Source organism: Pipra filicauda, unplaced genomic scaffold (assembly GCF_003945595.2).
Source record: "Pipra filicauda isolate LSUMZ 115617 unplaced genomic scaffold, ASM394559v2 scaffold674_size163209_pilon, whole genome shotgun sequence".
Lineage (NCBI taxonomy): Eukaryota > Metazoa > Chordata > Aves > Passeriformes > Pipridae > Pipra > Pipra filicauda.
In genome coordinates, this window is record NW_024104836.1 from 83,745 (window position 1) to 111,076 (window position 27,332).

Consider the following 27,332-nt stretch of genomic DNA (forward strand, 5'->3'; position numbering starts at 1 on the left):
GGGCATTCCCGGCGGGATCCTGCTCCCAGGCTCTCCCCACAACCTCTTCTCCTCCTTTCTCCCTCCTGTGGTTGGGATCGAAGCTGTGTCAGAGATGTTTAGGTTGGATTTTAGGACAAACTTCTTCCCCCAGAGGGTGGTTGGACACTGGAACTCCCCAGGGTTTGGTCACAGCCAGAGCTCCAGGAGGTGCTGGTTGAAGCATTTCCATGAGGATTTTGCTCCCAAGATCTTCCCAGCACCTCTCCTCTTCCTTTCTCCCTCCTGTGGTTGGGATTGAAGCTGTGTCGGGGGATTGGGGTGGGATTTTGGGAAAGGTTCTTCCCTAGAAGGTGGTTGGACACAGCCCTGCCAGAGCTCCAAGTTGAAGCATTTCCATGAGGATTTTGCTCCCAGGGTCTCCCCAGAACCTCTTCTTTTCCTTTTTCCCTCCCGTGGTTGGGCTTGAAGCTGTGTCAGGAGGGATTTAGGAAAGGTTCTTCCCTAGAAGTTGGTTGGACACAGGAACTCCCCAGGGTTTGGTCACAGCCAGAACTCCAGGAGGTGCTGGTTGAAGCATTTCCATGAGGATTTTGCTCCCAAGGTCTTCCCAGCACCTCTTCTCTTCCTTTCTCCCTCCTGTGGTTGGAATTGAAGCTGTGTCAGGAGGGATTGGGGCTGGATTTTTGGGAAAGCCTCTTCCTCCAGAGGATGGTTGGACACTGGAACTCCCCAGGGTTTGGTCACGGCCCCAGGGCTGCCGGAGCTCAGGGAATGTTTGGACAACACTCTCAGGGACAGGGTGGGATTTTGGGATGTGCTGTGCAAGGCCAGGAGTTGGATTGGATGATCCTCATGGATCCCTCCCAGCTCGGGGTGTTCCATGATTCTCTGACCTGACAGTCTTGGAGGGCTTTTCCAGCCTTAAGCATTCCATGATTCCATAGCCAGGAGGCTGTCGGTGCTTCCCTGTGCTGTCTGTTCCTAATCCTGCTGGCAGAGCTGTGGGAGTAAACCCAGGGATGGTGCCTGGAAGGACTGACCTGCTTTCCCAGCCCGAATCCAGGTCATGTTTCCTGAAGGGAAGGTTTAAGTTTCCGTGTCCCTGCGGTCACACGAGGCCGGGGGAAAACTCCAGCTCAGCATCCAAACGTTGGCTAAAACCAGGGAGAAAACAGGGCTCAGTGTTTGATGCCTTCCTGGCTTGGGAAAACCTGACCTTCATACTGGTAGGGAAGCCCCTGTGTTGTTAATTTGGGAATTTTTGAGGCAGGAATGTTGAGCTCTTGGAGGCACCTCCGGTGGGTTTATCCCGGGATTGCAGCACCTGGTGGGAATTGGTTGGAAAACTGTGTCCTGCTGCTGAAAACTGGAATTAGCAGCTGCTCTTTTGGTGCCACTGAATGTCCTGGAGAATGTGTGTCCCTGCTGGAATCTCTCTGGAGTGAGGCAGGAGGGGAAATCTTTCATTTGGGGCTTTTATTTGGCTTCAGGGGGTTGGTTTCACTGGGGAGAAAAGTGAAATAAAAGAGGAAATCTGTTTGTGACGAGTCCCTGCAACTCTGGAGGGGCTGTTCCTTGGGTTTTTTGGGGTGGAATGGATCACTAACCTCTGGATTTTTGGGTGCCCTGCCTTGCTGGTTGGGTATATCCCATCTTATATTTATTTTATAAGATCCCCCCTTTAGAGTTTTTATAGTTTTGTGGCAGTAGTTTGGGAACCTTAAATTTTTCTGCTGGGTAAACCCTGATGTAACAATTCACCCAGTTACTTGTGGGTCCTGCAGACTTGGTTTTGCCACGAAGAAAAATGAATCTTTAGTGTGTGTTCACAGCTTTATTCCCTAAGCCTTGAGTGTTTAACAGTGATTTAACAGTTTCCTGCCCTTGCTGCTGCTCCAGGCAGTGCATTTTTTTGCTGTTATGCCTAAAAGATATTGGCAAATTTACCAGTAAAAGTAGAGCTCTACCCAGTCCATAAATTAATTGGAAATCAGTGGTTTTTTAACATTCTGGGTGAGCAAAGTCAAGTCCTGGAGCTTGTTGGCTTATGGTTGATACAGCTGGGATTTGTTTGGCTTTGCATTTATGGAGTTTTTGTGCTCAGTTCAGTCTCCTCCTCATCCCAAAAGCAGCAAAGGTGTTGTGGTGTAGGAATTCCTTGGATTTCCCAGTGAGCAAAACGTCCTAAAACTTGTAGACGTCAGGATTGAGCTCAGAGCAAAATGTCCTAAAACTTGTAGACGTCAGGATTGAGCTCAGGGGGTACTCAATGTATTGAGAAAAAAAAGCTGTTAAGGTGGCAAATAACTGCATGGAAACTTCTTCCCAGGATCCAGAGCAGCTCCAGGACAAATCCAACGAGATCCTGACAGCCATCATCCAGGGAATGAGGAAGGAAGAGCCCAGCAACAACGTCAAGCTGGCGGCCACAAACGCACTCCTGAACTCTTTGGAATTCACCAAAGCAAACTTTGACAAAGAGGTGAGGAGGGAAAAAAACCCCCCCTTGGCCTCAGATCCCAGGGCTGAATCCACGGTCTGTGATGAGGAATCATGCACCACGCTGAATTTTGATGGATAATCCTGTTCTGGCTGAGACTTGGATTCACCTCTAAAAAAATCCCCTGGAAATTTTCGGTGCCGAGGAAGCGTTTGGGGTTGTTTTTTTTTTTTGGGAGAGGGGGGGAATGAAGTTGAACTGACCTTAGAGCTGAGCCTGTTGGATGCTCTGCTTTCCTGATCCGGGACCAGCTTGGATCAGCACTTCCTTTCAAGTGCTTGTGGCTCCCATCCAGGTTTAACTTGGCCTCTGGAAATCGTTGGGGGAGGAAAAGTCCAACCTCGGGATGAGCCTCTTTGCAGAGCAGCCAAACCCATGGATTTTGTCTTTTCCTTCTCAGCCTAAGTCTTATCCCTTAGTTCTCTGCCAGGGACAGTGTGGGGAAGGTGGGATTAATGCTGAACCTCCAGCTTAGAGGGGCTTTTCATGGAAACCTCTCCCTAAAATCCTCGGTGGGTGTTGATGGGGGATCAGCTGAGCCTTCCAGAACTGGGGATGGGAGGTGCCTGATCCATTCAGGCTCCGTTTCTGTGGGCTCAGTCCTGTTAAATAACCTCTCAAATAATAATAATAATAAATAAATCTGTTCCTTCCTGCCAAAAAGTGGGAATCCAGGTGCTGCCCCCCCGAGAAATCGATGTCCTGACTGGAATTTTCAGGAAGAAACTGCTGAAAATAGGGAACAGCAGGGATTTTTTTTTTTTTACTCCTTTCCCTGAAAAGCTGAGTCTTTATTTCCCTTTTATTTTAAAGACAGCCCGTTGAACCCTTGCAAAGGAAAGCTTGGGATTCCCCCTTTTGGGGTAGAAATGGTTTCAAACAGTGCAGTGAGTGCCCTGGGCTGCCCCTGGACCTTCACAAGTGCTGCAGGAGGGACTGGGCCAGGCCAGGCTCAAACTCAGCCCCCCCAGGAAGCCTCCAGTGCTTTTGTAAAGCCCCTTCTAATGTTCTTTTTGCTTTCTTTTCTCTAGTCTGAAAGGCACTTTATTATGCAAGTAGTCTGTGAAGCAACACAGTGTCCAGATACGAGGGTGAGTGAACTCAGGGCTTGCTTTGCCCCTGCACCTTCCTGGGGCAGCTGGGGGGGAACCTCTGACACCCAAACCCAGGTAAAACAACCAGAATTGTGTTAAATAATCCCTTTTTTGCCCCAAAGGTACGAGTGGCTGCCTTACAGAACCTGGTGAAGATAATGTCCCTTTATTATCAGTATATGGAGACTTACATGGGGCCTGCTCTGTTTGCTGTGAGTAGTCAGATTTCTTATATTTGCATTTTTGTATCTCATATTTATTCGTATTTATAATTCTCATATTTATTTGTATTTATAATTCTCATATTTGTATTTATAAGTCTCATATTTGTATTTATAATTCTCATATTTGTATCTGTATTTCTCATATATATTTGTATTTGTAATTCTCACACGTATTTGTAGTTCTGATTCTCACATTTATGTCCATATTCCTCATAGTTGCTTCTGATCTTCCTTTATTTATATTTATATTTCTCATACTTATTTCTACAGTGTTCCTTTACTTGTATTTATATTTCTCACATTTATCTGCCTGATCTCCCTGTCCTCCTTTATGCTAATCTTTTACAAAAGTTTCCTTACATTCCTGATTCTTTCTTCTGCTTGTATTCCTCATTTTTCTTCCTCTTGTATTCCTCATTTTAATCCCTCTGGTATTCCTGATTTTAATTCCCCTTGTATTCCTGATTTTAATTCCTCTGGTATTCCTGATTTTAATCCCTCTGGTATTCCTGATTTTAATTCCTCTTGTATTCCTGATTTTAATTCCTCCTGTATTCCTGATTTTAATTCCTCTTGTATTCCTGATTTTAATTCCCCTTGTATTCCTCATTTTAATTCCTCTTGTATTCCTGATTTTAATTCCCCTTGTATTCCTCATTTTAATTCCTCTTGTATTCCTGATTTTAATTCCCCTTGTATTCCTGATTTTAATCCCTCTGGTATTCCTGGTTTTAGTCCCTCTTGTATTCCTCATTTTTCTTCCTCTGGTATTCCTGATTTTAATTCCTCCTGTATTCCTCATTTTAATTCCTGTTGTATTCCTCATTTTAATTCCTCCTGTATTCCTGATTTTAATTCCCCTTGTATTCCTGATTTTAATTCCCCTTGTATTCCTGATTTTAACTCCTCTTGTATTCCTGATTTTAATTCCTGTTATATTCCTCATTTTTCTTCCTCTTGTATTCCTGATTTTAGTTCCTCTGGTATTTCTGATTTTTCTTCCTTTTGTATTCCTGATTTTAATTCCTCTTGTATTCCTGATTTTAATTCCTCTTGTATTCCTCCTTCCCCTCCCTTTTCCTGGATGCTGGCAATCCCTCTCCCTATAAACCCCCGTAACCCCCAGCAGGATTCAGCCCTGAGGCTCCAAATGCTGAGTTTGCCCTCCAGCCCTCCCAGGGGGCTCAGATCCGACAGCACAACCCCTTTGGAACCTCCAAGAACAAAAACTCCAGTGTGGCCTCCGATTTCAGCCACAGGCCCGAAGTGGGGACGTGGATTCCGGGAGGAACAACTTGTTCAAGTGTCCTTTTTTTCCCTTTTCTTGGTGTTCTGCCCGTCCCAGATCACGATCGAGGCGATGAAGAGCGACATCGACGAGGTGGCCCTGCAGGGCATCGAGTTCTGGTCCAACGTCTGCGACGAGGAGATGGACTTGGCCATCGAGGCCTCGGAGGTGGGAGCCCTGGCAAGGCTTGCATCCAGCTGGGAATGTCGTGGGAATGTCCTCCCAAAAAAGGGGAACCCACCGGAGCCCCCCCCAGGCCGGGGCTGCTGCTGAGGCTGAGACGGTTCAGGAAAAAACAGCAACCTTTTGTTGCCTTATTTATTTTTTTTTTTTCCTTGAAAAAAAACCTGCCTTGGTTTCTCCTTTTTATTTTAAAGCGGGAGCTTTGGAATTCCCGTTTGGAATTCCCGTTTCTGGGGGAGGAATGGTTGGAAGCAGTGCAGTGGTGAGCAGTGCTCGGGTTGTTCTGCCCCACGAGGTGAATGTGAGGCCTTGGCTGAGGGGGCTGCATTGGGAATTTTCTTTAATCACACATTTAATCTGTGATTAAATTATTTGGGTTGGAAGGACCTTAAAAATTCCAGTTCCAGCTCCTGCCAAGGGCAGGGACACTTTCTGTCAGACCATGTTGCTCCAAGCCCTGTCAAACCTGGTATTTTCTTTAAAATAACCCCATTAACCCACTCTTTATTTCTTATTCCCTATTTTCCCGTTGTGCTGCACTTAAACACAGGTGCTGCTCCTATCCCAGGCCTCTCCCAGATTTTTCCAGCAATGGAATAACAATCAAAAATGTGCTGGTTTAATAACACCAAAGGTTTAGATCTGCACAGTCACTGCCAAGATTTAATCGTGGAATCCCCGGCGTGTTTTGGGTTGGAAGGGACCTCAGAGATCCAATCCCACCCCCTGCCATGGGCAGGGACACCTCCCACTGTCCCAGGTTGCTCCAAGCCCCGTCCAACCTGACCTTGGACACTTCCAGGGATCCAGGGGCATCCAAAATTTCTCTGGGCAACCTGTGCCAGGGCCTCGCCCCCCTCCCAGGGAGGGATTGGGGTGGGTTTGGAGCTCTGTGGTTCAAGGTAAAGCTCTGAGTGAAGCTCAGCTCTGCCCCTTTCCCTTCCTGGAGCAGATTAAGAGAGGAAAATCCTTCCCAGGCAGGCTGGGAATGGAGCTGGAGGTCCTGGGACAGGTCTGGCTGTGCCAGGCAGGGCTGGGGCTGTGCCAGTGGGGCCTGACAGGGACCTGATCCCTTGTTAACATTCCAGAGCCAGCTCCAGCTCCAGGGTTAACCTGAGTGTGCACTCAGCGTGTTCTCCAGGCCAGGGAATTCGCAGATCCTGGAGCTGCTGCTCTTGGAGTCGTTGTATTGATGCATCCCAAGGAATCCAGAGCAGTTCTTTGATTCCCTACTGCTTTGGGGGACTCTGTGCCCTTAAATTTTGGGGTCTGTCGCAGCCACGAGGGGCTCAGTCCCACCCCAGCCTGCAGAAGGATTGATCCCACTCTACCCAACCCATTATTTATGAGTTAAATATAAAACTGTGGCTGGAATAAAAGTAATTATCCCTTGGAAGGGCTGGATTTTGGGGGGTATTGTTCTGCATGCAGATGCTGTTTGCAGAAATGAACTGCAGAGATCAATAACAGCTGAAACTTTGAAGGGCTGGAGAGATGAATCATTTCCATCTTTAAAAGCAGCTAAATATATATTTATGTTGAATGCTCCCCAAATAAAATAAAAAAAGGCAAGGAGAAAAGGACAGGCAGCAGCACGTGGGCTTGGGGGGTTTGCTGAGCACCTTTTGCTCCTTCACCTCGGGGCCACTTGTTAATTAGACCTGGGAACTGAAAATAGGGATAATTGTGCCCTGGGAGGAGGGATCTGGGCGTGCATGGAATGGGAAATTCAGCTTGGGTGTTGGGATATTTGGTTTGGGTGCAGGGTGTCCTTGAGCTTCCTGGCTCCGGATTTGTGTTGGGGAAGGAGAGGAAAGCATGGAAAGGGAAATTTGGGGGTTATAAGAATTAATACTAACAACAACTACAATAATAATAATAATAATAATAATAATTATTATTATTATTTATTTATTTTACTATATATTGTATATTCGTAATATATATTTACATATTGCACTATTAGTGTCATGGATATATTAATATTTATAATAGTAGATAATTATAATAGTATTTATAATATAATAGTACTTATAATATAATAGTATTTATAATATAATGTACAGTATCTGTTAAAATATGATGTATAATATAATGTAATCATTATATATAATGTATAATATATAATATAATGCATAGTGTACCTAATATGTATAATATGCTATTATTGTCATATATATTATGATATATTTTATATGTGTATAATTTTTAGATATATTTTATATATATTACATAATAACTTTAAAGGGAGTTTATAATAAATTCATCCTCTTTAGCCACTGAAAACCCCCTTTTTACCCCTTTTTTTTCCAGGCAGCAGAACAAGGGAGGCCTCCAGAGCACACCAGCAAGTTCTATGCCAAGGGGGCACTGCAGTATTTGGTGCCAATCCTCACACAGACCTTGACCAAGCAGGTGAGTTCAGGATTCCTGGGGGGTTTGGAGCTCTGGGATCAGGGTGAGCTCAGAATTCCTGGGGGGTTTGGAGCTCTGGGATCAGGGGGAGTTCAGAATTCCTGGGGGGTTTGGAGCTCTGGGATCAGGGGGAGTTCAGAATTCCTGGGGGTTTGCAGCTCTGGGTCCAGAGCTCTGGGATCAGGGGGAATTCAGAATTCCTGGGGGGTTTGCAGCTCCAGGTCCAGAGCTCTGGGATCAGGGGGAATTCAGAATTCCTGGGGAGTTTGGAGCTCTGGGTCCAAAGCTCTGGGATCAGGGGGAGTTCAGAATTCCTGGGGGGTTTGCAGCTCCAGGTCCAGAGCTCTGGGATCAGGGTGAGTTCAGAATTCCTGGGGGTTTGCAGCTCCAGGTCCAGAGCTCTGGGATCAGGGTGAGTTCAGAATTCCTGGGGAGTTTGCAGCTCCAGGTCCAGAGCTCTGGGATCAGGGTGAGCTCAGAATTCCTGGGGAGTTTGGAGCTCTGGGTCCAGAGCTCTGGGATCAGGGTGAGCTCAGAATTCCTGGGGGGTTTGGAGCTCCAGGTCCAGAGCTCTGGGATCAGGGTGAGCTCAGAATTCCTGGGGGGTTTGCAGCTCCAGGTCCAGAGCTCTGGGATCAGGGGGAGTTCAGAATTCCTGGGGAGTTTGGAGCTCTGGGTCCAGAGCTCTGGGATCAGGGTGAGTTCAGAATTCCTGGGGAGTTTGGAGCTCCAGGTCCAGAGCTCTGGGATCAGGGTGCTCCTTCCTGGCTGCCTTGGGAAGGGGGTTCCTGCTCCCCCTGCTCCCGGAGGGGCTCCGGGTGGTGGCAGTTCCTCGGTCTGTGATGAGATTTCATGCACCACTCTGAGCAAATGATGCATCACTTTTGGGGCTGAGACTCTGGAACTGCCTCCAGCAGCTTTTTCCCTGCTCGGTTCTGTTCACACCTCCCTGCCTTTGTGATTTCTGGAGAGGTCTGGTAATAATTCCCTGTATTCCTAAGGAAATATTGATGAAACTAAACCCGGTGTTGCACGTTCTGAGATCCAGCTCCTGGAATCTTTGAGCCTGGAGTGTTTATTTAGTGCCCATTAAACACTTCCCAGGGACTTGTTTGGGGCTGTGCTTCCCAGGCTAATCAAAACTAATGGAATTGCTGCAGCAGGTCTAATTAGAAAATAAAACTGTTAATTAAGCTGTACGGGACAGAGTTCATTTGGCTGGGAAAAGTGCTCTGAGTGAATCCAGGGAATTGTTTCCCTGTTTGTTTGTTGTTTTTTTTTTTGTCTTGGAGTTAAATTGCAGGAGGTTCTCAAGTGCTTGTTAAACAAAACAGGTGAGAGAATCCCAGGCTGAGCTTTTAAAGGGTTTAAGAGCCTGGGCTTAGTGGGGGAAGGAGCTGTTTAACTGGAGCAGGAACTGTGGTTTGCACATCCTTTAATTCAGGGGAAATCAGAAGGATTTCACCCCATTTTTGGAGGTTTGTAGGGCTGAAAATCCCTGGGTTAATTGGAGCAGGAATTCTGCTTTGAACATCCTCTTAATTCAAGGAAAATCAGAAGGATTTCACCCAGTTTTGGAAGTTTGTAGAGCCAAAAAATCCCTGGATTATTTGGAGCAGGAATTCTTGCCTTAATTTAAGGAGAATTAGAAGGACATCACCTGCTTTTGGAGGCTCCTGGAGCCAAAAATCCCCAGGGATCACTCCGGGATGGATGATAACGGATCCAGGGGATAAAACTTCCACCTGGATGAGAGGGGGAGGGAGTTGGGAAAGCGGGTGAGGCCCCTCCAGGTGTGCCAGCAGAGCTTTGCTCCAGGTTGGGAAGGTGCAGAGGGATTGAGTAACCCCTCTGCCACACTGGGATGGATCGAATCCCACGAATCCCACGGGTCCCGCGGGTGCTCAGGGACGTTCCCGGCGCTTTGTTCCAGGATGAGAACGACGACGACGACGACTGGAACCCCTGCAAGGCTGCTGGGGTGTGCCTGATGCTGCTGGCCACGTGCTGCGAGGACGACATCGTCCCCCACGTGCTGCCCTTCATCAAGGAGCACATCAAGAACCCCGACTGGAGGTACCGGGACGCGGCCGTGATGGCCTTCGGATGCATCCTGGAAGGGCCGGAGCCCAACCAGCTCAAACCTTTAGTAATACAGGTGAGTTCTGGGGGGCTTGGAGGGTTAAAAACCCGTGGGTTTTTGGGAGGAATTGTTTCCCTGTTTGTTTGTTTGGTTTTTTTTATCCTGGAGTTAAATTGCAGGAGGTTCTCGTTGAACAAAACAGGTGAGAGAATCCCAGGCTGAGCTTTTAAAGGGTTTAAGAGCCTGGGCTTAGTGGGGGAAGGAGCTGTTTAACTGGAGCAGGAACTGTGGTTTGCACATCCTATTAGTTCAGGGGAAATCAGAAGGATTTCACCCCATTTTTGAGGTTTTTAGAGCCAAAAATCCCTGGGTCAATTGGAGCAGGAATTCTGCTTTGAACATCCTCTTAATTCAAGGAAAATCAGAGGGATGTCACCCCATTTTTGGAGGTTTGTAGAGCCAGAAATACCTGGATTACTTGGAGCAGGAATTTTGGCTTGTGCATGCTCTTAATTTAAGGAAAATCGGAAGGATATCACCTGATTTTGGAGGTTTGTAGGGCTAAAAATCCAAGGGTTTCTTGGAGGAGGGATTCTGCAAATCAAGAGGGATTTCACCTGGTTTGGGATGCTTGTAGAGCCAAAAATTCCTGGGTTAATTGGAGGAGGAATTCTGGTTTGCACATCCCCTTAATTCAGGGAAAATCAGAAGGATATCACCTGGTTTTTGGAGGCTTGTGGAGCCAAAAATCCCTGGGTTAATTTAATGTTGGGTGTGGGAGTTGCCTTGAGTTTGTAAACACTGTGGAAACTGTCCCTGGTACAGGTGGGATGGAAAACAAAATGGAAAACAAAGTGTTTGGGAAAGGAATGTTGGCATTTAGCCTTTTTTGGGGGAGGCTTAAGGAAGAGATGAGACACACCTTGTTCCTCATCACCTAAACCTGGCTCTGTGGTGATTCCAGAACTGACTGGGGAGCAGGAGGATTTTATCTTGATGCAGATCCACCCCTGCTGCTCCATGTCCCTCCCTGCCTTCCGAGGGAGCTGAGAGAGTGGGACTGAGCAGAGAGGGGGATTTGGTCCCAAAGAGCATCTCTGCTCCTGCCCTCTGAGAGAACAGAGGGTGGGACTGAGCAGAGAGGGGGATTTGCTCCCAAAGAGCATCTCTGATCCTGCTTCCTGAGAGAACAGAGAGTAGAACTGGGCAGAGAGGGGGATTTGCTCCCAAAGAGCATCTCTGATCCTGCCTTCTGAGAGAACAGAGAGTAGAACTGGGCAGAGAGGGGGTTTTGCTCCCAAAGAGCATCTCTGATCCTGCTTCCTGAGGGCACAGAGGGTAGAACTGAGCGGAGAGGGGGGTTTGCTCCCAGAGAGCATCTCTGCTCCTGCCCTCTGAGAGAACAGAGGGTAGAATTGAGTGGATAAGGGGATTTGCTCCCAAAGAGCATCTCTGCTCCTCCTTCTGAGGGCACAGAGGGTAGAACTGCACGGAGAGGGGGGTTTGATGTCAGAGCAAGGTTTGGAGGTGACAGGGTGGGGGGAGCTGTGTGGGCTGGAGGAATTCAAACCCTGCCTTTGGCACGTGCTGACCTGGCTGCTCCTGGCTGCTGTTGCAGGCCATGCCCACGTTGATAGAGCTGATGAAGGACCCCAGTGTGGTGGTGAGGGACACGACGGCCTGGACGGTGGGGCGGATCTGCGAGATGCTGCCCGAGGCCGCCATCAACGACATCTACCTGGCCCCGCTGCTGCAGTGCCTCATGGAGGGGCTCAGCGCCGAGCCCAGGGTGGCCACCAACGTCTGCTGGGTGAGGAAACCCCCGGGAGCTCGGGGGGAACCCGGCCCAGCCCGGGAATGCTGCTCCCATGGGATCGCTGGGCTCGGAGGTCGTGTCCGGCTGTTCCCCGTGTCCTCCAGTGGGGTCAGAGAATCCCAGAATCAGCTGGGTTGGAAAAGACCTCTGAGATCATCAAGTCCAACCCTTGATCCACTACCACTGTGGTTCCCAGCCCATGGCACTGATGCCACATCCAGTCTCAGCTTAAAATCCTCCAGGGATGGAGAATCCCCCACTTCCCTGGGCAGCCCATTCCAATGGCTGAGCACCCTCTCTGCAAAGAAATTCTTCCTAATCTCCAACCTAACCCTCCCCTGGCACAGCTGCAGACCCAGCCCTCTTGTCTTGCTGATGGTTGCCTGGGAAAAGAGACCAACCCCCCCCGGCTCCCCCCTCCTGTCAGGGAGTTGCAGAGAGTGAGGAGGTCTCCCCTGAGCCTCCTCTTCTCCAGGCTGAGCCCCCCCAGCTCCCTCAGCCTCTCCTCACAGCACTTGTGCTCCAGTCCCTTCCCCAGCCTCGTTGCTCTCCTCTGGCCCTGCTCCAGCCCCTCCATGTCCTTCCTGAGCTGAGGGCCCAGAGCTGGACACAGCACTCCAGGGGTGGGGATTCCCTCCTGTTCCCGTGCCTGGCCACTCTTGCCATGAAGGAATTCTCCCTCATGTCCACCCTGAACCTGCCCTGGAGCAGCTTGAGGGTGTTTCCTTTTGTCCCATTGCTTGTTACTGGGAGAAGAGCCCGACCTCCTCCTGTCAGGGAGTTATTGGGATATCTGTGGATACAAATCGATAGATACAGATGTGAATACACACGTTTATATTTTCCCCATATTTTTCTATATTTTCCCCATATTTTTCTATATTTCCCCTATATTTTTCTATACTTTTCTTGTATTTTTTCTGTATTTCTTCCCCCCATTTATTTCTTTTCCCCCCCATTTATTTCTTTTCCCCCCATTTATTTCTTCCCCCATTTATTTCTTCCCCCCATTTATTTCTTTCCCCCCATTTATTTCTTTCCCCCCATTTATTTCTTTCCCCCATTTATTTCTCCCCCCATTTCTTTCTTTCTTTCCCTCCATTTCTTTCTTTCCCTCCATTTCTTTCTTTCCCCCATTTCTTTCTTTCCCCCCATTTATTTCTTCCCCTCATTTATTTCTTCCCCCCATTTGTTTCCTCCATTTCTTTCTTTCTCCTCATTTATTTCTTCCCCCATTTACTTCTTTCCCCCTATTTTTCTTTCCCCCCATTTATTTCTTTCCCTTCCATTTATTTCTCCACCCATTTATTTCTTTTTCCCCCATTTATTTCTCCCCCCATTTCTTTTCACATTTCTCTGCATTTTCCTATATTATTTTTCCCATATTGTTTTCCCCAGATTTTTACACACACTTAAAAGGTTTTCCAGCTGATTCAGGGCTTGCTCAGCCAACACCACACTGTGGTTGACACTCAAATGATCTCAAAGTCTTTTGTGACTGTGGGGAAAAAATTAAGGAATGAATGGATTTTTAAGGAGAAAAATTATAATATTCCCTGAGTTTAAAAGTTGCCTTCAGTGGGAACTCCCTGGTGAGGTGTAATGGCTGTTTGGAAAAGGGATGCTGGGATTTAGGGGGGGTTTTTTTGGGAGGCAGCTTAAGGAAAAGGTGGAAAACCTTGTTCACCATCACCCGGATCTGTGGTGATTCCAGAACTAACTGGGGAGCAGGATCCACTCCCAGAGGCATCTCTGCTGCTCCACATCCCTGCTGGGGTAGAGCTGGGTGGAGAGGAGGATTTGCCTGTCAAAACAAGCTTCAGGAGTGACAGGAGCTGTTCCTTCCCTCTTCCAGGGGTTTAAAGGCTTCCCCTTCTCCATCACTCACTCCTGGCAAAGGTCCAGGGAGCTTTCTGTGGCTTTTTTGTCTGCTCAGGGGGATGATTACGATGCCTTTTTGAAATGAAAATGAAAATCAGGGAGCTTTTCAAACCCCTCTAAACCCACCTGGCTCAGCACAGTCGCTCTGCACTTGTTAATCCTGGGGAGGGGGGGTTTTTTGGGGGTTTGGTTTCTTATTTTTTGGTCCTTACAACGAGCCCTGATGGAATGTGTGTTCCTGCAGCAGCGAGGCTGAACTCAGGGGAAATAAAATCCCTGTTTTTTGGTGTGTTCCAGGCCTTCTCCAGCCTTGCTGAAGCTGCCTATGAAGCTGCAGATGTGGCTGATGATCAGGAAGAACCAGCAACCTACTGCTTGTCCTCCTCCTTCGAGCTGATCGTGCAGAAACTTCTGGAGACTGCAGACAGGTACCAATCTCTCCTGCTTTTACTTCAAATATCTCCTTTTTTTTTTATCTTGAAGCTCTTTTTTTGCCTTGAGTCTCTCCTGTTTTCCTTTGAATCTCCTGTTTTTCAATCTCTCCTGTTTTTACTTTGAATTTCTCCTCTTTTTACTTTTGAACCTCTCCTGGTTTTACTTTTGAATTTCTCCTCTTTTTACTTTTGAACCTCTCCTGGTTTTACTTTTGAATTTCTCCTGGTTTTACTTTGAATCTCTCCTGGTTTTACTTTGAATCTCTCCTGGTTTTGAATCTCTCCTGGTTTTGAATCTCTCCCCTCTTCCTCTGAATCTCTCATTTTACCTTCAACCTTTTATTTTACTTTAAACCCCCTGGTTTTGAATCTCTCCTGTTTTAGTCTGAATCTCTTTTGATTTTTCCTTTGAATCTCCTCAGTTTTGCTTTGAATCTCTCCTATTTTACTTCCAATCTCCTGTTTTCCTCTGAATCCCCCCAGTTTTCCTCTGAATCCCCCCAGTTTTCCTCTGAATCTCTTCTCTTACTTCCAGTCTCCCTTATTTTACTTTTAACCTCTCCTACTTTATCTTGAATCTCCTATTTTTTTTTGAACCCCCTCTACTTTCCTTTCAATCTGAATTTTAAGTGCCCAGTTTCCCACCCAGCCAGGTTGCCTGCAGGGCCATTGGATAACCAGGAATTTCAGCAGGACACCCAAAATTCCACATTTCCCTGCCTGTTCCCCTCCATCCCTCTCCCCTGGAGGTTCCATCCCTTCCCACCAAGGCAAAAGATTTTTGCTCCCAGCCCTGCAGATGTGAAAACTCAGGGTAAAGCTGCAGTTTTATGGTGCCTTGGAGGTCCCATAAATCCCCCCAGCTCAGAGTTCAGTGCCTGGCTCAGCTCAGTCTGGAGCCTTTTTGCTGCAGGATTGATCCTCCTCATCTGAAGAGCTCAGCCCAAGCTCTCCCTGCCTAATTTCCATCCAGACAGGAGTGTCTGGCTCAAGGCTCTGGAGCCCATCACTCACTCTCAGCTGTCTTTCTATCCCAGCTCAGTGTCAGGGGGGAGCCAGAGGGGCACTGATGTGCTGCTCACCTCTCTCTGGGGGCTTCGAGGCTTTTCCTCTCCCTCTCCTCCTTCCCAGATGCTGAAAATCATTAATAGAGAATTGAAAAAAAAAAAAAAAAAAAGTGCTAAAAGTGGCTTCATAAATTTCCTTTGCTTTCAAGGCTTGCAATGCAGGGATGCAAGTGCTGCTTGTCACAGCACTGAAATGTGGCTGTTGCTGGTTTACTAAAATTAAAAAGAAAAAAAAAAAAAAAGTCTGTTTCTAAGCAAGGCTGAGCCACTGGGAGCTGCAAATTATCCCTTCTGTTCCAGGCCTGATGGACACCAGAATAACTTGAGGAGTTCTGCATATGAATCCCTGATGGAAATAGTGAAAAACAGTGCCAAGGACTGTTATCCTGCTGTCCAAAAAACAACCCTGGTCATCATGGAGCGGCTCCAGCAAGTGCTGCAGATGGAGGTGGGTAAATCCCAATTCGACCTCCCCCCTTAGAGAGCTGCTGCTCCATCCCTGGGAGTGTCCCAAGGCCACGTTGGACAGGGCTTAGAGCAACCTGGGCTGGTGGAAGGTGGGACTGGGTGGGATTTAAGATCCTGGGATTCTCTTCTGAGCTTCCGCGCAGTCCCTCTTGTCTTTAATTTGAAAAAAAAAAAAACAAAAAAACCCTAAAAAACCAAATATTTGAACACAGTGTGGATGTGCTGGTGTTGTCAGAACCCAGTGCAGCCTCTTTTCCCTTGTGTTCCAGTCTCACATCCAGAGCACCTCAGACAGAATCCAGTTCAACGACCTCCAGTCCCTCCTGTGCGCGACTCTCCAGGTGAGTGTCCCGCTGTCCCCCGGGGGGTTTTATGGGAATGGGGTGGCTCTGGGGATGCTCCCGTGCCCCTGAGGAGCCAGGCTCGGGGCCTGTTGATCAGATCTGAATGAGGAAAAGTGGATTTGTGTCCCAGCTGACACGTGGGAGGTGAGACGAGGATCAGAAGCCTCGAGTCGCGCTCCGGTGGCAGAATTTAGGGCAATTTGAAGCAGGAACACTGTGGGCAGCCTGTTAAAGGTGGGATAAAGGATTGTATGTGCTGTCAGCTTGGCTCCTGTGTTGGCTACAGCCTGAACAACCCCTTTGCTTGGCACAGGCAAAAAAAAAAACCCTCCAGCACGGCTCGAATTCCTTCATCTGCCTCCTGTGGTTGGTGTTCTGATTTCAAATGGCTCTAATTAAAAGGCACCAAGAGGCCTTGAAATGAAACATCTGGTAATGAGCAGTGTGACTGGGAGCACCAGGGCAGTGCAGTTCCTTGGTTACTCCTACAGATCCCACTGAAAACACTTAATTTTTTTTTTTCTCCCCCAAAATCAGCTCTCAGGAGATTGCTCAGAGCACCCCGTTGGAATCTGGGCTGTTTGTCTCCAGGTTGATTTGAGGAATCATTCATCTGCTCCCTCAAAAGCCTTATGGTTGCTTTCACTCTCCAATTTTTAGGTTAATTTTAAAAAATAATGGGTAGATGGGAATAATCTGTCCTTAAGTTGGGCTTTAAAGGGGAGATTCAGTGTCTGGAATCTCCTTCTGCTGATCCCTGATCTCTCCCAGCACAGCTTTGTTTGCCCCTGGGGAGTGTAAGAGAAGTGGAATTAAACTGCCAATTTTAATTTATAAACATGTGTTTCTTCATTATCCCAAAATCTGAACCTAAAGCATTTCCTCAATTGCAGCAAATACTTAAATTCCACTGAGTAAAACTCAGCAGAGGGGCTTTTATCACTGTTAAATGGTCACATACACTGTTTTGTTACAGTATTTTTTATTATTCTACCATAAATCCATTTGTTAATATTTAAAAGGAATGAGAAAATCCCATCCCTGGAGGTGTCCAAGGCCAGTTTGAACAGGGCTTGGAGCAACCTGGGCTTAGTGGAAGGTTGGAATTTGATGATCTCCAAGGTCCCTTCCGACCCAAACCACCCTGTTAATTCTCTAAATCAAGGCTTAATTATTTAAACAGCCTGAGTCCATCTCTTTGGAGTGAAGAATCAGCCTTAAAATAATTGTTATTATAGGGAATTGGTCCTTCTCTTCCCATAAAAAAGCATTTTCTTTCAACAACCAGCATTTCTAAAGTTGGGCCCGTCCGAGCTCACCCTCACGGTGCCGGGACAGAGAAAAGGGACCCTCCTTGCTTTCTTTGTTCTCATAGGATCAGATTTGGGCTGGTCACATTTAATTCCAGCTTACAAATGGAAAGCTGGGAGAACAGCCTATGCAGAGGAAAGGTAAATTCAGCTCATCCTGTGGCTGCAGAATTGAATGGGAGCAGAATGAAAAGGGATTTTGCGGCGGCGGAGTTCAAACAGCAGTTTCCTTTCTGGGGAAGAGGGGGGAGAGGGGGGGTGGAAAAGCTTCATGTGGGCTCAGAGGGATGGGAACAGTGGTGGTGTGTCCTCCTGTCCCTGCAGAACGTGCTGAGGAAGGTGCAGCACCAGGATGCCCTGCAGATCTCGGACGTGGTCATGGCCTCGCTGCTGAGGATGTTCCAGAGCACGGCGGGCTCGGGGGGAGTGCAGGAGGACGCCCTGATGGCTGTCAGCACCCTGGTGGAAGGTCAGCTCTGGGCTGGGACAGGGCAGGGCAGCTTTGGATCCTGCTGGTTTGGTTTGTGGGGGAGGGGGAAAAATAGCTTCAAGTGCTGGTTTTGCTCGAGGCGTCGTGTGAGCACCCCTGGGATGGAGGAGCTGTGGCTGCACTTCATAGAATCATAAAATCAGAGAATCAGAGAATCAGCTGGGTTGGAAAAGACCTCTGAGATCATCAAGTCCAACCCTTGATCCAACCCCGCCGTGGTTCCCAGCCCATGGCACTGATGCCACATCCAGTCTCAGCTTAAAAACCTCCAGGGATGGAGAATCCATCCCCTTCCCTGGGCAGCCCATTCCAATGGCTGAGCACCCTCTCTGCAAAGAAATTCTTTCTAATATCCAACCTAAACCTCCCCTGGCACAGCTTGAGACTGTGCCCTCTTGTCCTACTGCTGGTTGCCTGGGAAAAGAGACCAACCCCTCCCTGGCTCCCCCCTCCTGTCAGGGAGTTGCAGAGAGTGAGGAGGTCTCCCCTGAGCCTCCTCTTCTCCAGGCTGAGCCCCCCCAGCTCCCTCAGCCTCTCCTCCCAGCACTTGTGCTCCAGTCCCTTCCCCAGCCTCGTTGCACTTCCATCCCTGGAAGTGTCCAAGACCAGGCTGGAGCAACCTGGGCCAGTGGAAGGTGTCCCTGCCCATGGCAGGGGATGGAATGTGATGATCTCTGAGGTCCTTCCCAGCCAAACTGTTCTAATTCTGCACCCAAATTCGGGTTAATCCAGCAGAAGTTTCCAGTGCCTGGACACTGGACATTTGTTGATCTTAGTGAGGAAGGAGGTTCTGCTGGCTGGGATTTCCCATTGGAATGCCAGGTCTGACTCCACAGATCTGTGTATCGTTGCTCCTCCTTTTCCTGGAGAAATGGACTCAGGAAGGGGATGTTGGGAAGGAATTCTTCCCTGTGGGGGTGGAGAGGGGCTGGAATGGATTTCCCAGAGAAGCTGTGGCTGCCCCATCCCTGGAAGTGTCCAAGGGACCTGGAGCAACCTGGGCTGGTGGAAGGTGTCCCTGAGAGTAGAACTGGATGATCCTTAAGGTCCCTTCCAACCCAAACCATCCTGTGTTCCATGATCTCGCCATGTCTGAGCCTGGCTGGTTATTCCAGATTTCTGTTCCACGAAGGAATGGTTTGATTTCAGTTTATAATCTTGCCACAGAGCAAATTTTGCCAGGGAAAAAAAAAAAAACAACACCTCAAATTAGTGCTGCTCTGTCCAGTTCCCATCCCAAGGGAACCTGTTCCCTTGGAGCAGCTCCAGGACAGATTGGATGTTACCTGAGTGATTCACCTCCCCTGGTGACTCAGGGCTGTTCTGGCAGTGGATTTACAGCCACTGCTCTTGTTTATCACAAATCACAGTGGCAAAAATCCGCAGGGAATTTGGCTCTTGGGAATCTCCAGGTGGACACATTTCAGTGCCCCTCATTTCCTGGGTGTTACCTGGAGGAGGATTGATTTCCACTGGGTCTGGGTGGGATGCAGTGGTGAGCTTCTGACTTGTTGAACTCCAGCAAAATAGGATTCCAGTCACAAGTGGTTTTTTTTTTCTTTCTAACTGGAATATTTTCCACGCACAGTCTTAGGTGGAGAGTTCCTGAAGTACATGGATGCCTTCAAACCCTTCCTTGGCATTGGACTGAAGAACTATGCCGAGTACCAGGTAGAGATCCAAGACTTTGCTCCCTTTGCCCAGAGAAGCTGTGGCTGCCCCTGGATCCCTGGAAGTGTCCAAGGCCAGGCTGGAGCGACCTGGGCTAGTGGAAGGTGTCCCTGCCCACAGCAAGGGGTGGAATGTGATGATCTTTAAAGTCCCTTCCAGCCCAAACCAGTCTAATTCTGTGCATAAATTCAGACTTAGTGCAGCAGGAGCCTCCAGTGCCTGGACACTGCACATTTGCTGGCCTTGATGAGGAAGGAGGTTCTGCTGGCTGGGATTTCCCGTTGGAATGTCGAGCCCTGGTGCCCTCCAAGGGGGTGGGTGCTGAGACACGACGTGGTTGGGTTTGCTCAGACTCAATCCCTGTCTCTCCCTGGGCACCTGGATCTCGGCTCTGGGGTTAAGGAAGCAGGTTAAGGAAGCAGGGACTGCCCAGGGACTCCTCAGCTGCTCTCAGGGTCGTTATTCCCCGTGGTTTAATTAACCTCTCCCCACTCCAGAGTGCTGGAAGGAGCGGGATCCGGGAGGCTGGAGCAGGGACTGACTCACGCTGGGGGTGTTGCTGTGCTATTTGCAGGTCTGCCTGTCTGCAGTGGGCCTGGTTGGGGACTTGTGCAGAGCCCTGCAGTCCAACATCCTGCCTTTCTGTGACGAGGTTATGCAGCTGCTCCTGGAGAACTTGGGGGTGAGTGTTTCCCTCCTCATTAGTAACAGTTGGCTGCACACTCCGAGGGAGGTGGGAGGTGGGAGAAGCACAAGTGTTAGGAATGCTCGGATCATCTCCTGTTTGACAACTATCTTGCTTACTATTTGAACGGGATCCAAACTTATTGGGGGCAAGGATTTGCATTTGGAGTAAATAATCTGCATTTATTGGCTCCGTCCCCTTCCCAAAAAACTGAACGTTGGCCCTGCTGGAATCTCTTCCAGAATGAAAATGTCCATAGGTCTGTGAAGCCCCAGATCCTCTCAGTGTTTGGGGACATCGCCCTGGCCATTGGGGGGGAGTTTAAGAAGTACCTGGACGTGGTGCTGAACACCCTCCAACAGGCATCCCAGGCACAGGTGGACAAGGTAAGATGTGCCCAGCCCAGCAACGGGCTGTGCTCGTCCTCAGGGCGTTCCCAGTGTCTCATTCCCATTCCTGTGGCCCTTTCCAGTCTGACTATGACATGGTGGATTACCTGAACGAGCTGAGGGAGGGCTGCCTGGAAGCCTACACTGGGATCATCCAGGGATTGAAGGGAGACCAGGAGAACGTGCACCGTGAGTACCCTGGGCTGGGATCGCGGGAATGCTGAGGTTGGAAAAGATCCTTAAGGATCTGTCAGCCCAGCACTGCTGTGTCACCTCTGACCCACATCCCCAAGTGCCACATCCCACACGTGTTTGGAATATTCCAGGGATGTGACTCCACCACTGCCCTGTGCCAGTGCTTTACAACCCTTTCCATGAAGAAGTTTTCCCAGATATCCCATCTGAGCCTCCCCTGCTGCAGCTTGAGGCCCTTTCCTCTTGTCCTGTCCCTTGTTCTGGGATCAGAGCCCGACCTGGCTCCAACCTCCTTCCAGGGAGGAATAAGGTCCCCCCTGAGCACCTTTTCTCCGTGGTTATCACATCCATGGGAATATCCCCGTTCATCCCCTCCCCTGTGGGAGTGAACACTCTGCTGCCACAGGCAGGGAGCGTGTTTAGAGCCTTTCACTGTGGTTCCTCTGGCAGCATTTCCCCTCCCTGTCAGAGAAGCTCTTTTGGGTCAGATTCCGCCTGTTTTGGGTTTGCTGGAATCCCTGGAAGCCCTGTCACGCTGTCCCTGTGTCCCCCTGCTCTGACAGAGCCTTTCCCTTGCAGCTGATGTGATGCTGGTGCAGCCCAGAGTAGAATTTATCCTGTCCTACATCGACCACATCGCTGGGGACGAGGATCACACGGACGGGGTGGTGGCCTGTGCCGCCGGGCTCATAGGGTAAGGCCTTCCCCCCATTCCAGAATCCCTGGAATCTGCCCTTTCTCCTGCCTGTCTCAAGTGTTTAACGTCAGCCCTGGGGTTTTACAGCAGTGCTGGGTGTTTAACTCGGGGTGTGAAGGCGTCACACGGGTGGAAACTGGGAGGTGGAAGGTGGAGGTCGTCACGGGAGTTCCAGATTTAGGGTTTTTAAAGGGATGAGCTGAAACAGAAAAGCTCAGAAGCAAAAAGCCTCCCGTCCTCAGGGTCCAGAGGAAACCCAGTTGGGGGTGTTTTAGTCCTTCCTGCTGAATTTAGGGCAGATCAGCCCTGGGACAGGAGGCTGAACATCCCTTTCAGTGGCAGGCCTGGAATCAGTGACCATCTGCAGCGTTTTCCAAAGGATCTGTGAGTCAGAGCTCTGCGTGCTGGCACAGCTGCTTGTGGTGCTCAGAGCCTCTCTCTCCCCTCCTTCCAGGGATTTGTGTACAGCATTTGGGAAAGATGTTCTGAAATTAGTAGAAGCCAGACCCATGATCCATGAACTGCTAACGGAAGGGAGGAGATCCAAGACGAACAAAACGAAAACTCTCGCGACCTGGGCGACTAAAGAGCTGAGAAAACTGAAGAATCAAGCTTGGTAAGGGCTCCCTCCCACCTCCTTCCCTGCTCCACACTTGGGGGATCAGCCTGGAAGAGGCACAACCCCAAAGGCTCTGTTCTCTCCAGGAGGTTGGTCCTCGTTTGTTTTTGCTCGGGGGGGTTGGTTGGTTTGTCAGGACAAATCCAGGGGGGAGGAACGTGGGGAACTCACACCAGGCTGGAGGGATTGGGGGTGAAACGTGGAGTCATGGAGTGGTTTGGGTTGGAAGGGACCTCAAAGCTCATCCAGTTCCACCCCCAGGGACACATTCCTCTGTCCCAGGTTGCTCCAACCTGGCCTTGGACATTTCCAGGGATGGGGCAGCCACAGCTTCTCTGGGCAACCTGTGCCAGGGAAGGATTCCTTCCCAAGATCCCATCACTCCTCGCCCCCTCTGGCAGTTTAAAACCATTCCTGTCACTGTCTGCCCATAGAAAAATCCCTCTCCTTCCTCAAATGTGTCACTTGTGCTCCTTGGGGACCATCCTGCCCCCTCCAGACCTGCTGGAATTGAGGCCTTGGAGTTCAGGGAGCACCTGGGAGCTGCTCTCAGTGCCACAGTTGAGTTTGAGGGAGCTGGAATCTGATCCTCGGGGCTCCATTCCAGCTTCAGATGTTCCATGATTCCACCGAAACACCTTTTTAAAGGGAGCAGGTTGTATGGAAAAGTGGGATGGAGGATTATTTTGGCAGGATTGAGTGTCCCAGCCTTGTCACCCGTCCTGGAATTCCTTTAGTATCCCTGTTATTTCTCTTGTGGTCCCGCAAGGTCAGTTTTTTCCACGTGAATGTTGGATTTTGGGGTTGTTTTTTTGTAGAATCATGGAATTATTAAGGTTGGAAAAGCCCTCCAGGATCGAGCCCACCCCACCCACATCCCCAAATAGTGACAGACCCCTTTTTTTTTTTTTCTTTTTTTTTTTTCACCTTGTTTGTCCTTTTCCGCCCCCCTTTGCTTCCCGATCTGGTTACCATTGGGAGGACACCATGAGACCCGGGGGGGGGGGGGGGGGGGTGTTGGGGGGGGCCCACTGGAAAAAAAATCTCCAATCTTTTGAAAACAAAAAAACAACCCGGAAGTGAGGAGTGTGCACGGATGCTGAATGTTTGGGAATGAGAGGATGAGTGTGAGTGAGGCTTGAGGAAAAAAAGAAAAAAAAACCACAAGGAAAAAAAACCCAACACCAACACAACCACATTGAAAATCCCGGGAGCAGCCACGGGAGCAGCGCTGAGCCGGCAGCGGGAAGAGGGAATTTTCGGGAATTCTGTCCAAGCAACACGAGGGGGAGGCTCTTCTCCCAACAGCCCGGGACTGGCTTCTCCAGGAGGAACTGCCAGTTGGGAGAGGAGAGAGAGAGAGAGGAAAAAACCAAAAACTGGGATCAACTGTGGTGCTCTGCGAGGTCTTGGCTGCTGGAGAGAGAGGTGGAGCTTTGGGATCTCCAGCACGGGGTGAGGAAGGGGGAGGGTGAAGGATTTTCAGTCGAGGAGTGAGTGTGTGTGAGTGAGGAGGTATCCACATTCTCAACTTCAAGTCATTGCAGTTTATCTTTTCCCAACAACAACAAAAAAACAGACACACACCAAAAAAAAAAAAAAACAAACACACAAAAAAACCACCCAAACAATCTCACACCAAACATTATAAAGACAGAAAAACAAAGGGTTGGCTGTGGCATTTCATAAACTTAACCAGACGTTTTTTTTTTGTTGGTCTTACTGATGCAGCGTTAAGAGATGTACCAAAAATAATAATAATAATAATAATTAAAGAGCGGAAAAAAAAAAGGTGAGAAGAGGATTAAAAAAAAAAAAAAGTAAAAAAAAAATAAATAAAAATGATTACCAAAAAAAAAAAGGTTAAAAAAAAAAAAATTTAAATAAAGGAAAGTCGCTCTTTAGGGCTTTTTATTTTTAGGGAAACACTGACGAATGTTCAGAGCTCCCCACCCTTGTCCTGCTCAGCTAAAGCGCCTTTCCTTCCTTAAATATTGTTCAACTGTGAATGTAGAAAGGGGGGGAAAAAAAACACAATTCTTGTGTTTAGAGGGAATAGGAAAAAAAATGGTCAAATCGAGATTTCAGGCTTAAAAGAGTTAAAAAAAAAAAACACACACACACGACCTAAAAATAAATAAATAAAAAATATCCAGAGTTAAAAAGTGCTCCAAATTTGGCTGTGGAAGGGAAAAAGATCTCTCCTGGCTTGTACTGTAGCAGCCCAGAACACTCACACCGAAATTGTGCCAAAGAGTTCAAAAAAAACAAACAGAAAATAAAAAAAACTGCACAGATAATAAAAATAATAATAAAATAAAAAAAAAACTTCAGGTGATGTTTTGGAACCGAGGAGAAATTCAACGTGCAAAACACACACACACAGGGAATTAAAATGCAGGAAAAAAAAAATCGGATAAAACGCCATTTGGAAACTGCCTGGCCTTTTTTGGGCTCTTTATTTGATCAGGTTTAATGTGGTTTTTTTTGGTCTCTCGCTGCACTTCAAAAAAAAAAAACAAACAAACAAACAAAACAAACACACACGACAAACAAAAAAAAAAAAAGGAAAAAAAAAAGAAATTTATATAAAATATATATATACTGAGTTGAGCTGACACGAGGCGGCACTTGTAAAAGGTTCTATTTTTCCACTGCAGTTGAAGATGAATAAAATGGTGTCAAACATTCCCCAATATTTTCCTTTTTTTTTTTTTTCTGTTTTTTTTTTTTTTTTTTTTTTTTCCCCTATTCTTGGCCTTTCAGAGCCCAGAGGGATTAACCCAGGAAAACAAGTAATTTTGAATGGTGTTGGGGTGTGTTTTTTTTTTCGCCCACTAGAGTAGTGACAATGGGCGACTCCGGATGGAATTGGCTGCTTGCTGCTTCCCTGGTGTTATTTTTTTTGTTCACATGAAGGAATCAGAATTTTCCCCCTAAGGAAAACGGGGGGGGGAACAAAAAAAAAAGAAAAAAAAAAGGTTTTTGAGGATTTCTCCCTTAGCCTGGAGTCAGCAATAAGCCAAGGACCAGCTCGGAGGAGGTGCAGGGTTTGGAGATTGGATTTTTCATTTCATTTTGCCCCTTGGCAGCTGTTGGAGCCCCCGGGGGGGGACTTGGCAGCGCCTGGGGGCACCTGGAAAGCTGCTCCTGGGAGGGAGAGCAGGAAAAGCCTTCAGCAGTATTTGCTCTGAATTCTTTTTTGGGTTGTTTTTTTTTCATTTCAATTTTTCTTTCAATTTTTTTTTTTCAATTTTTCATTTCAATTTTTCTTTCAATTTTTTTCTTTCAATTTTTCTTCCAAGAAGACTAAAGAAGAAAATTGTCTTTCTCCTTCCTCCTCCTTCCTCGTTTTTTCCTCCTCCTTTTTCCTCTTCCTCCTCCTCCCTTCTCCTTCCCCCTTCATTTCCCCTTTTTATTTTTCCTCTTCCTTTTTTCTCTTTTGATTTCTTTTTTCCTTTATTTTTCTTTAATTTTTTCTCTTTTTTTCTCTTTCCTCATTTCAAATTTTTTCCATTTTTTCTTTTTTTTTCCATTTTTTTATTTTCTTCCTTTTTTTTCATTTTTTCAATTTTCTTTTTCTTTATTTTTTTTCCTTTTTTTCATTTTTTCCTATTTTTCATTTTTTCAATTTTTTTTCCATTTTCTTCCTTTTTTTTAATTTTCTTTCCTTTTTTCCATTTTCTTCCGTTTCGTTTTTCTTCCATTTTTTCCTTTTTTTCCCCATTTTTTCATTTTCTTCCTTTTTTCATTTTTTTTCCATTTTTCTTCCATTTTTTCCCATTTTTTTATTTTCTTCCTTTTTTTTTTTCATTTTTTCCCAGTTTTCTTTACTTCGTTAATCCTTTATTCTTTCTTCTTTCCATTTTTCTTTTTTTTTCCATTTTTTTCATTTTCTTCCTTTTTTCATTTTTTTCCATTTTCTTCTATTTTCTTCCTTTTCTTCCCATTTTCCGTTTTCCTCCTTTTCTTCCCTTTTTTCCATTTTCCTTTTTTTTTTCAGTTGGCTTCCTTGTTTTTCACTTTTCTTCCTTTTTTTTTTTTTTTCTTTTTTTTTTCCATTTTTTTTCCGTTTTTTCCCATTTTTCCCCCCCTTTTTTTTTCCTTATTATTTTTTCCCCCCTGTTCACATTTTTTTCCCTTTTCCCCCGTCTCCCCTGCCCTGCTGCTCCTCGGCTCCCTCCCGGAGCTGCCCCACAGCCCCACAGCTCGTACAGGGTATGACATGAATGTGCCTTCAGTGCTGGGCTCGGGCCGCCCCGGGGCCGCCTCGGCCCCCGCGTGCAGGAAAACAATTGAAAGAAACGAGAATAAAGCGAAATAAAAGCCAACTAAAGCAAATCCCAGGTGTCGGAGCAGAGGAGGAGCTCTGGGAAGGGCTCCGGGGCCAGGCCTGGCTCAAACCTTTCTAGTAATGCCTTTTCTTTTTAGTTCCGTTCTGGAGGTTGGTTTTTGGTTTTTTGGTTGGTTTTTGGTTTTTGTTTTTTGTTTTTTTTTTTTGGGGGGGGGGTGGGGGTGGGAGGGTGGGCGTTAGGGGGGGGGGGGTGGGCGTTTCCTAAATATGAATTTAAAAAAATTAAAAAAAAAAAAAAAAAAACTATTAAAAAAAAAAAAAAAAAGCAAAAAGCCATTCCTGGGGAAGGGGCGCGAGGGAGGAACCTGAGCATTCCTCAGTGCGACCTGTGTCTGTCCTGTGTGGCTGTAAAGGCTGTAGACAGCAGGAGAATAAAGTACAGAGACAGTAGTGGAACAAACCTGTGTCTGGCCTCTTTCTTTTGGGGGTTTTTGTGGGTGGGTTTTGGGGGATCTTCCCAAAAATCCGCAGCAGCAAAGCAGGAGCCGCCCCGTTATCCCCGATCCCATCGCTGTGGGTTGAGGGCAAAACACCTCTTTTATATCCTTTTATTTATTTTTTTTATAGCTGATTTCGCTGCTTGGCCAGTTTAATCGATAGGATAAGTGATGATTAATGGAATAAATCATTTTATTTATTTTTTTTTAAGTTATTTTCTTCCTCCAAGTCTCGTTCCAGCACTAGAGCTGAGACGTGGTCGGCTCAGCAGAGGCTGCCCAGGCTGGTGCTGGAGATTCCAAACTTCCAGGGATTTCATATTCCCAGAGATTCCGAACTGCTGGGCATTCCATACATTCCATACTCCCAGAGATCCCGAACTCCTGGAGCTTTTGGATATTCCAACCTGCCCAAGATTTGGCTCCGTGAAGGTGCTGTCAGTGACAACTCCCCTCTGCTCTTTGTCCTGCCCTTCCCCTCTCAACCAACCCCTTGGTGCGGGTGGGGGACAAATTTAATCTCATCCCCCCCCCCCCGTCGACACAACCTTGAAATTGCGGCTCCAAATCGTTTAATTAATTAAATTTTATCAATTAATCAGCGAAAGAACCACCCCCTTGATGCTCCTCCGCCTCCACCCATCACCATCACCCCCTTCCCTCCACCCGCCCCGTGGCAGCCACGGGGGGAAAGGACCCCGGGGGG

General features: G+C 47.5%; 1 protein-coding gene across 1 annotated transcript in view; it reads left to right on the top strand.

Moving 5' to 3' along the window:
* KPNB1 (karyopherin subunit beta 1) overlaps positions 1-21,881 on the top strand; it is a 28,513-nt gene extending 6,632 nt beyond the window's left edge. Inside the window, exons 5-21 of the mRNA XM_039388678.1 lie at positions 2,312-2,464; positions 3,514-3,573; positions 3,699-3,788; positions 5,146-5,256; positions 7,585-7,686; positions 9,620-9,844; positions 11,388-11,579; positions 13,764-13,894; positions 15,268-15,415; positions 15,705-15,776; positions 17,414-17,558; positions 19,168-19,250; positions 19,825-19,932; positions 20,178-20,321; positions 20,408-20,513; positions 21,099-21,213; positions 21,671-21,881. Coding sequence (XP_039244612.1) covers positions 2,312-2,464; positions 3,514-3,573; positions 3,699-3,788; positions 5,146-5,256; positions 7,585-7,686; positions 9,620-9,844; positions 11,388-11,579; positions 13,764-13,894; positions 15,268-15,415; positions 15,705-15,776; positions 17,414-17,558; positions 19,168-19,250; positions 19,825-19,932; positions 20,178-20,321; positions 20,408-20,513; positions 21,099-21,213; positions 21,671-21,836 — 2,151 coding nt within the window. The 3' untranslated portion in view covers positions 21,837-21,881. The remainder of the gene's footprint in view (positions 1-2,311; positions 2,465-3,513; positions 3,574-3,698; positions 3,789-5,145; positions 5,257-7,584; positions 7,687-9,619; positions 9,845-11,387; positions 11,580-13,763; positions 13,895-15,267; positions 15,416-15,704; positions 15,777-17,413; positions 17,559-19,167; positions 19,251-19,824; positions 19,933-20,177; positions 20,322-20,407; positions 20,514-21,098; positions 21,214-21,670) is intronic.
* The last annotated feature ends 5,451 nt before the right edge of the window (positions 21,882-27,332 follow it).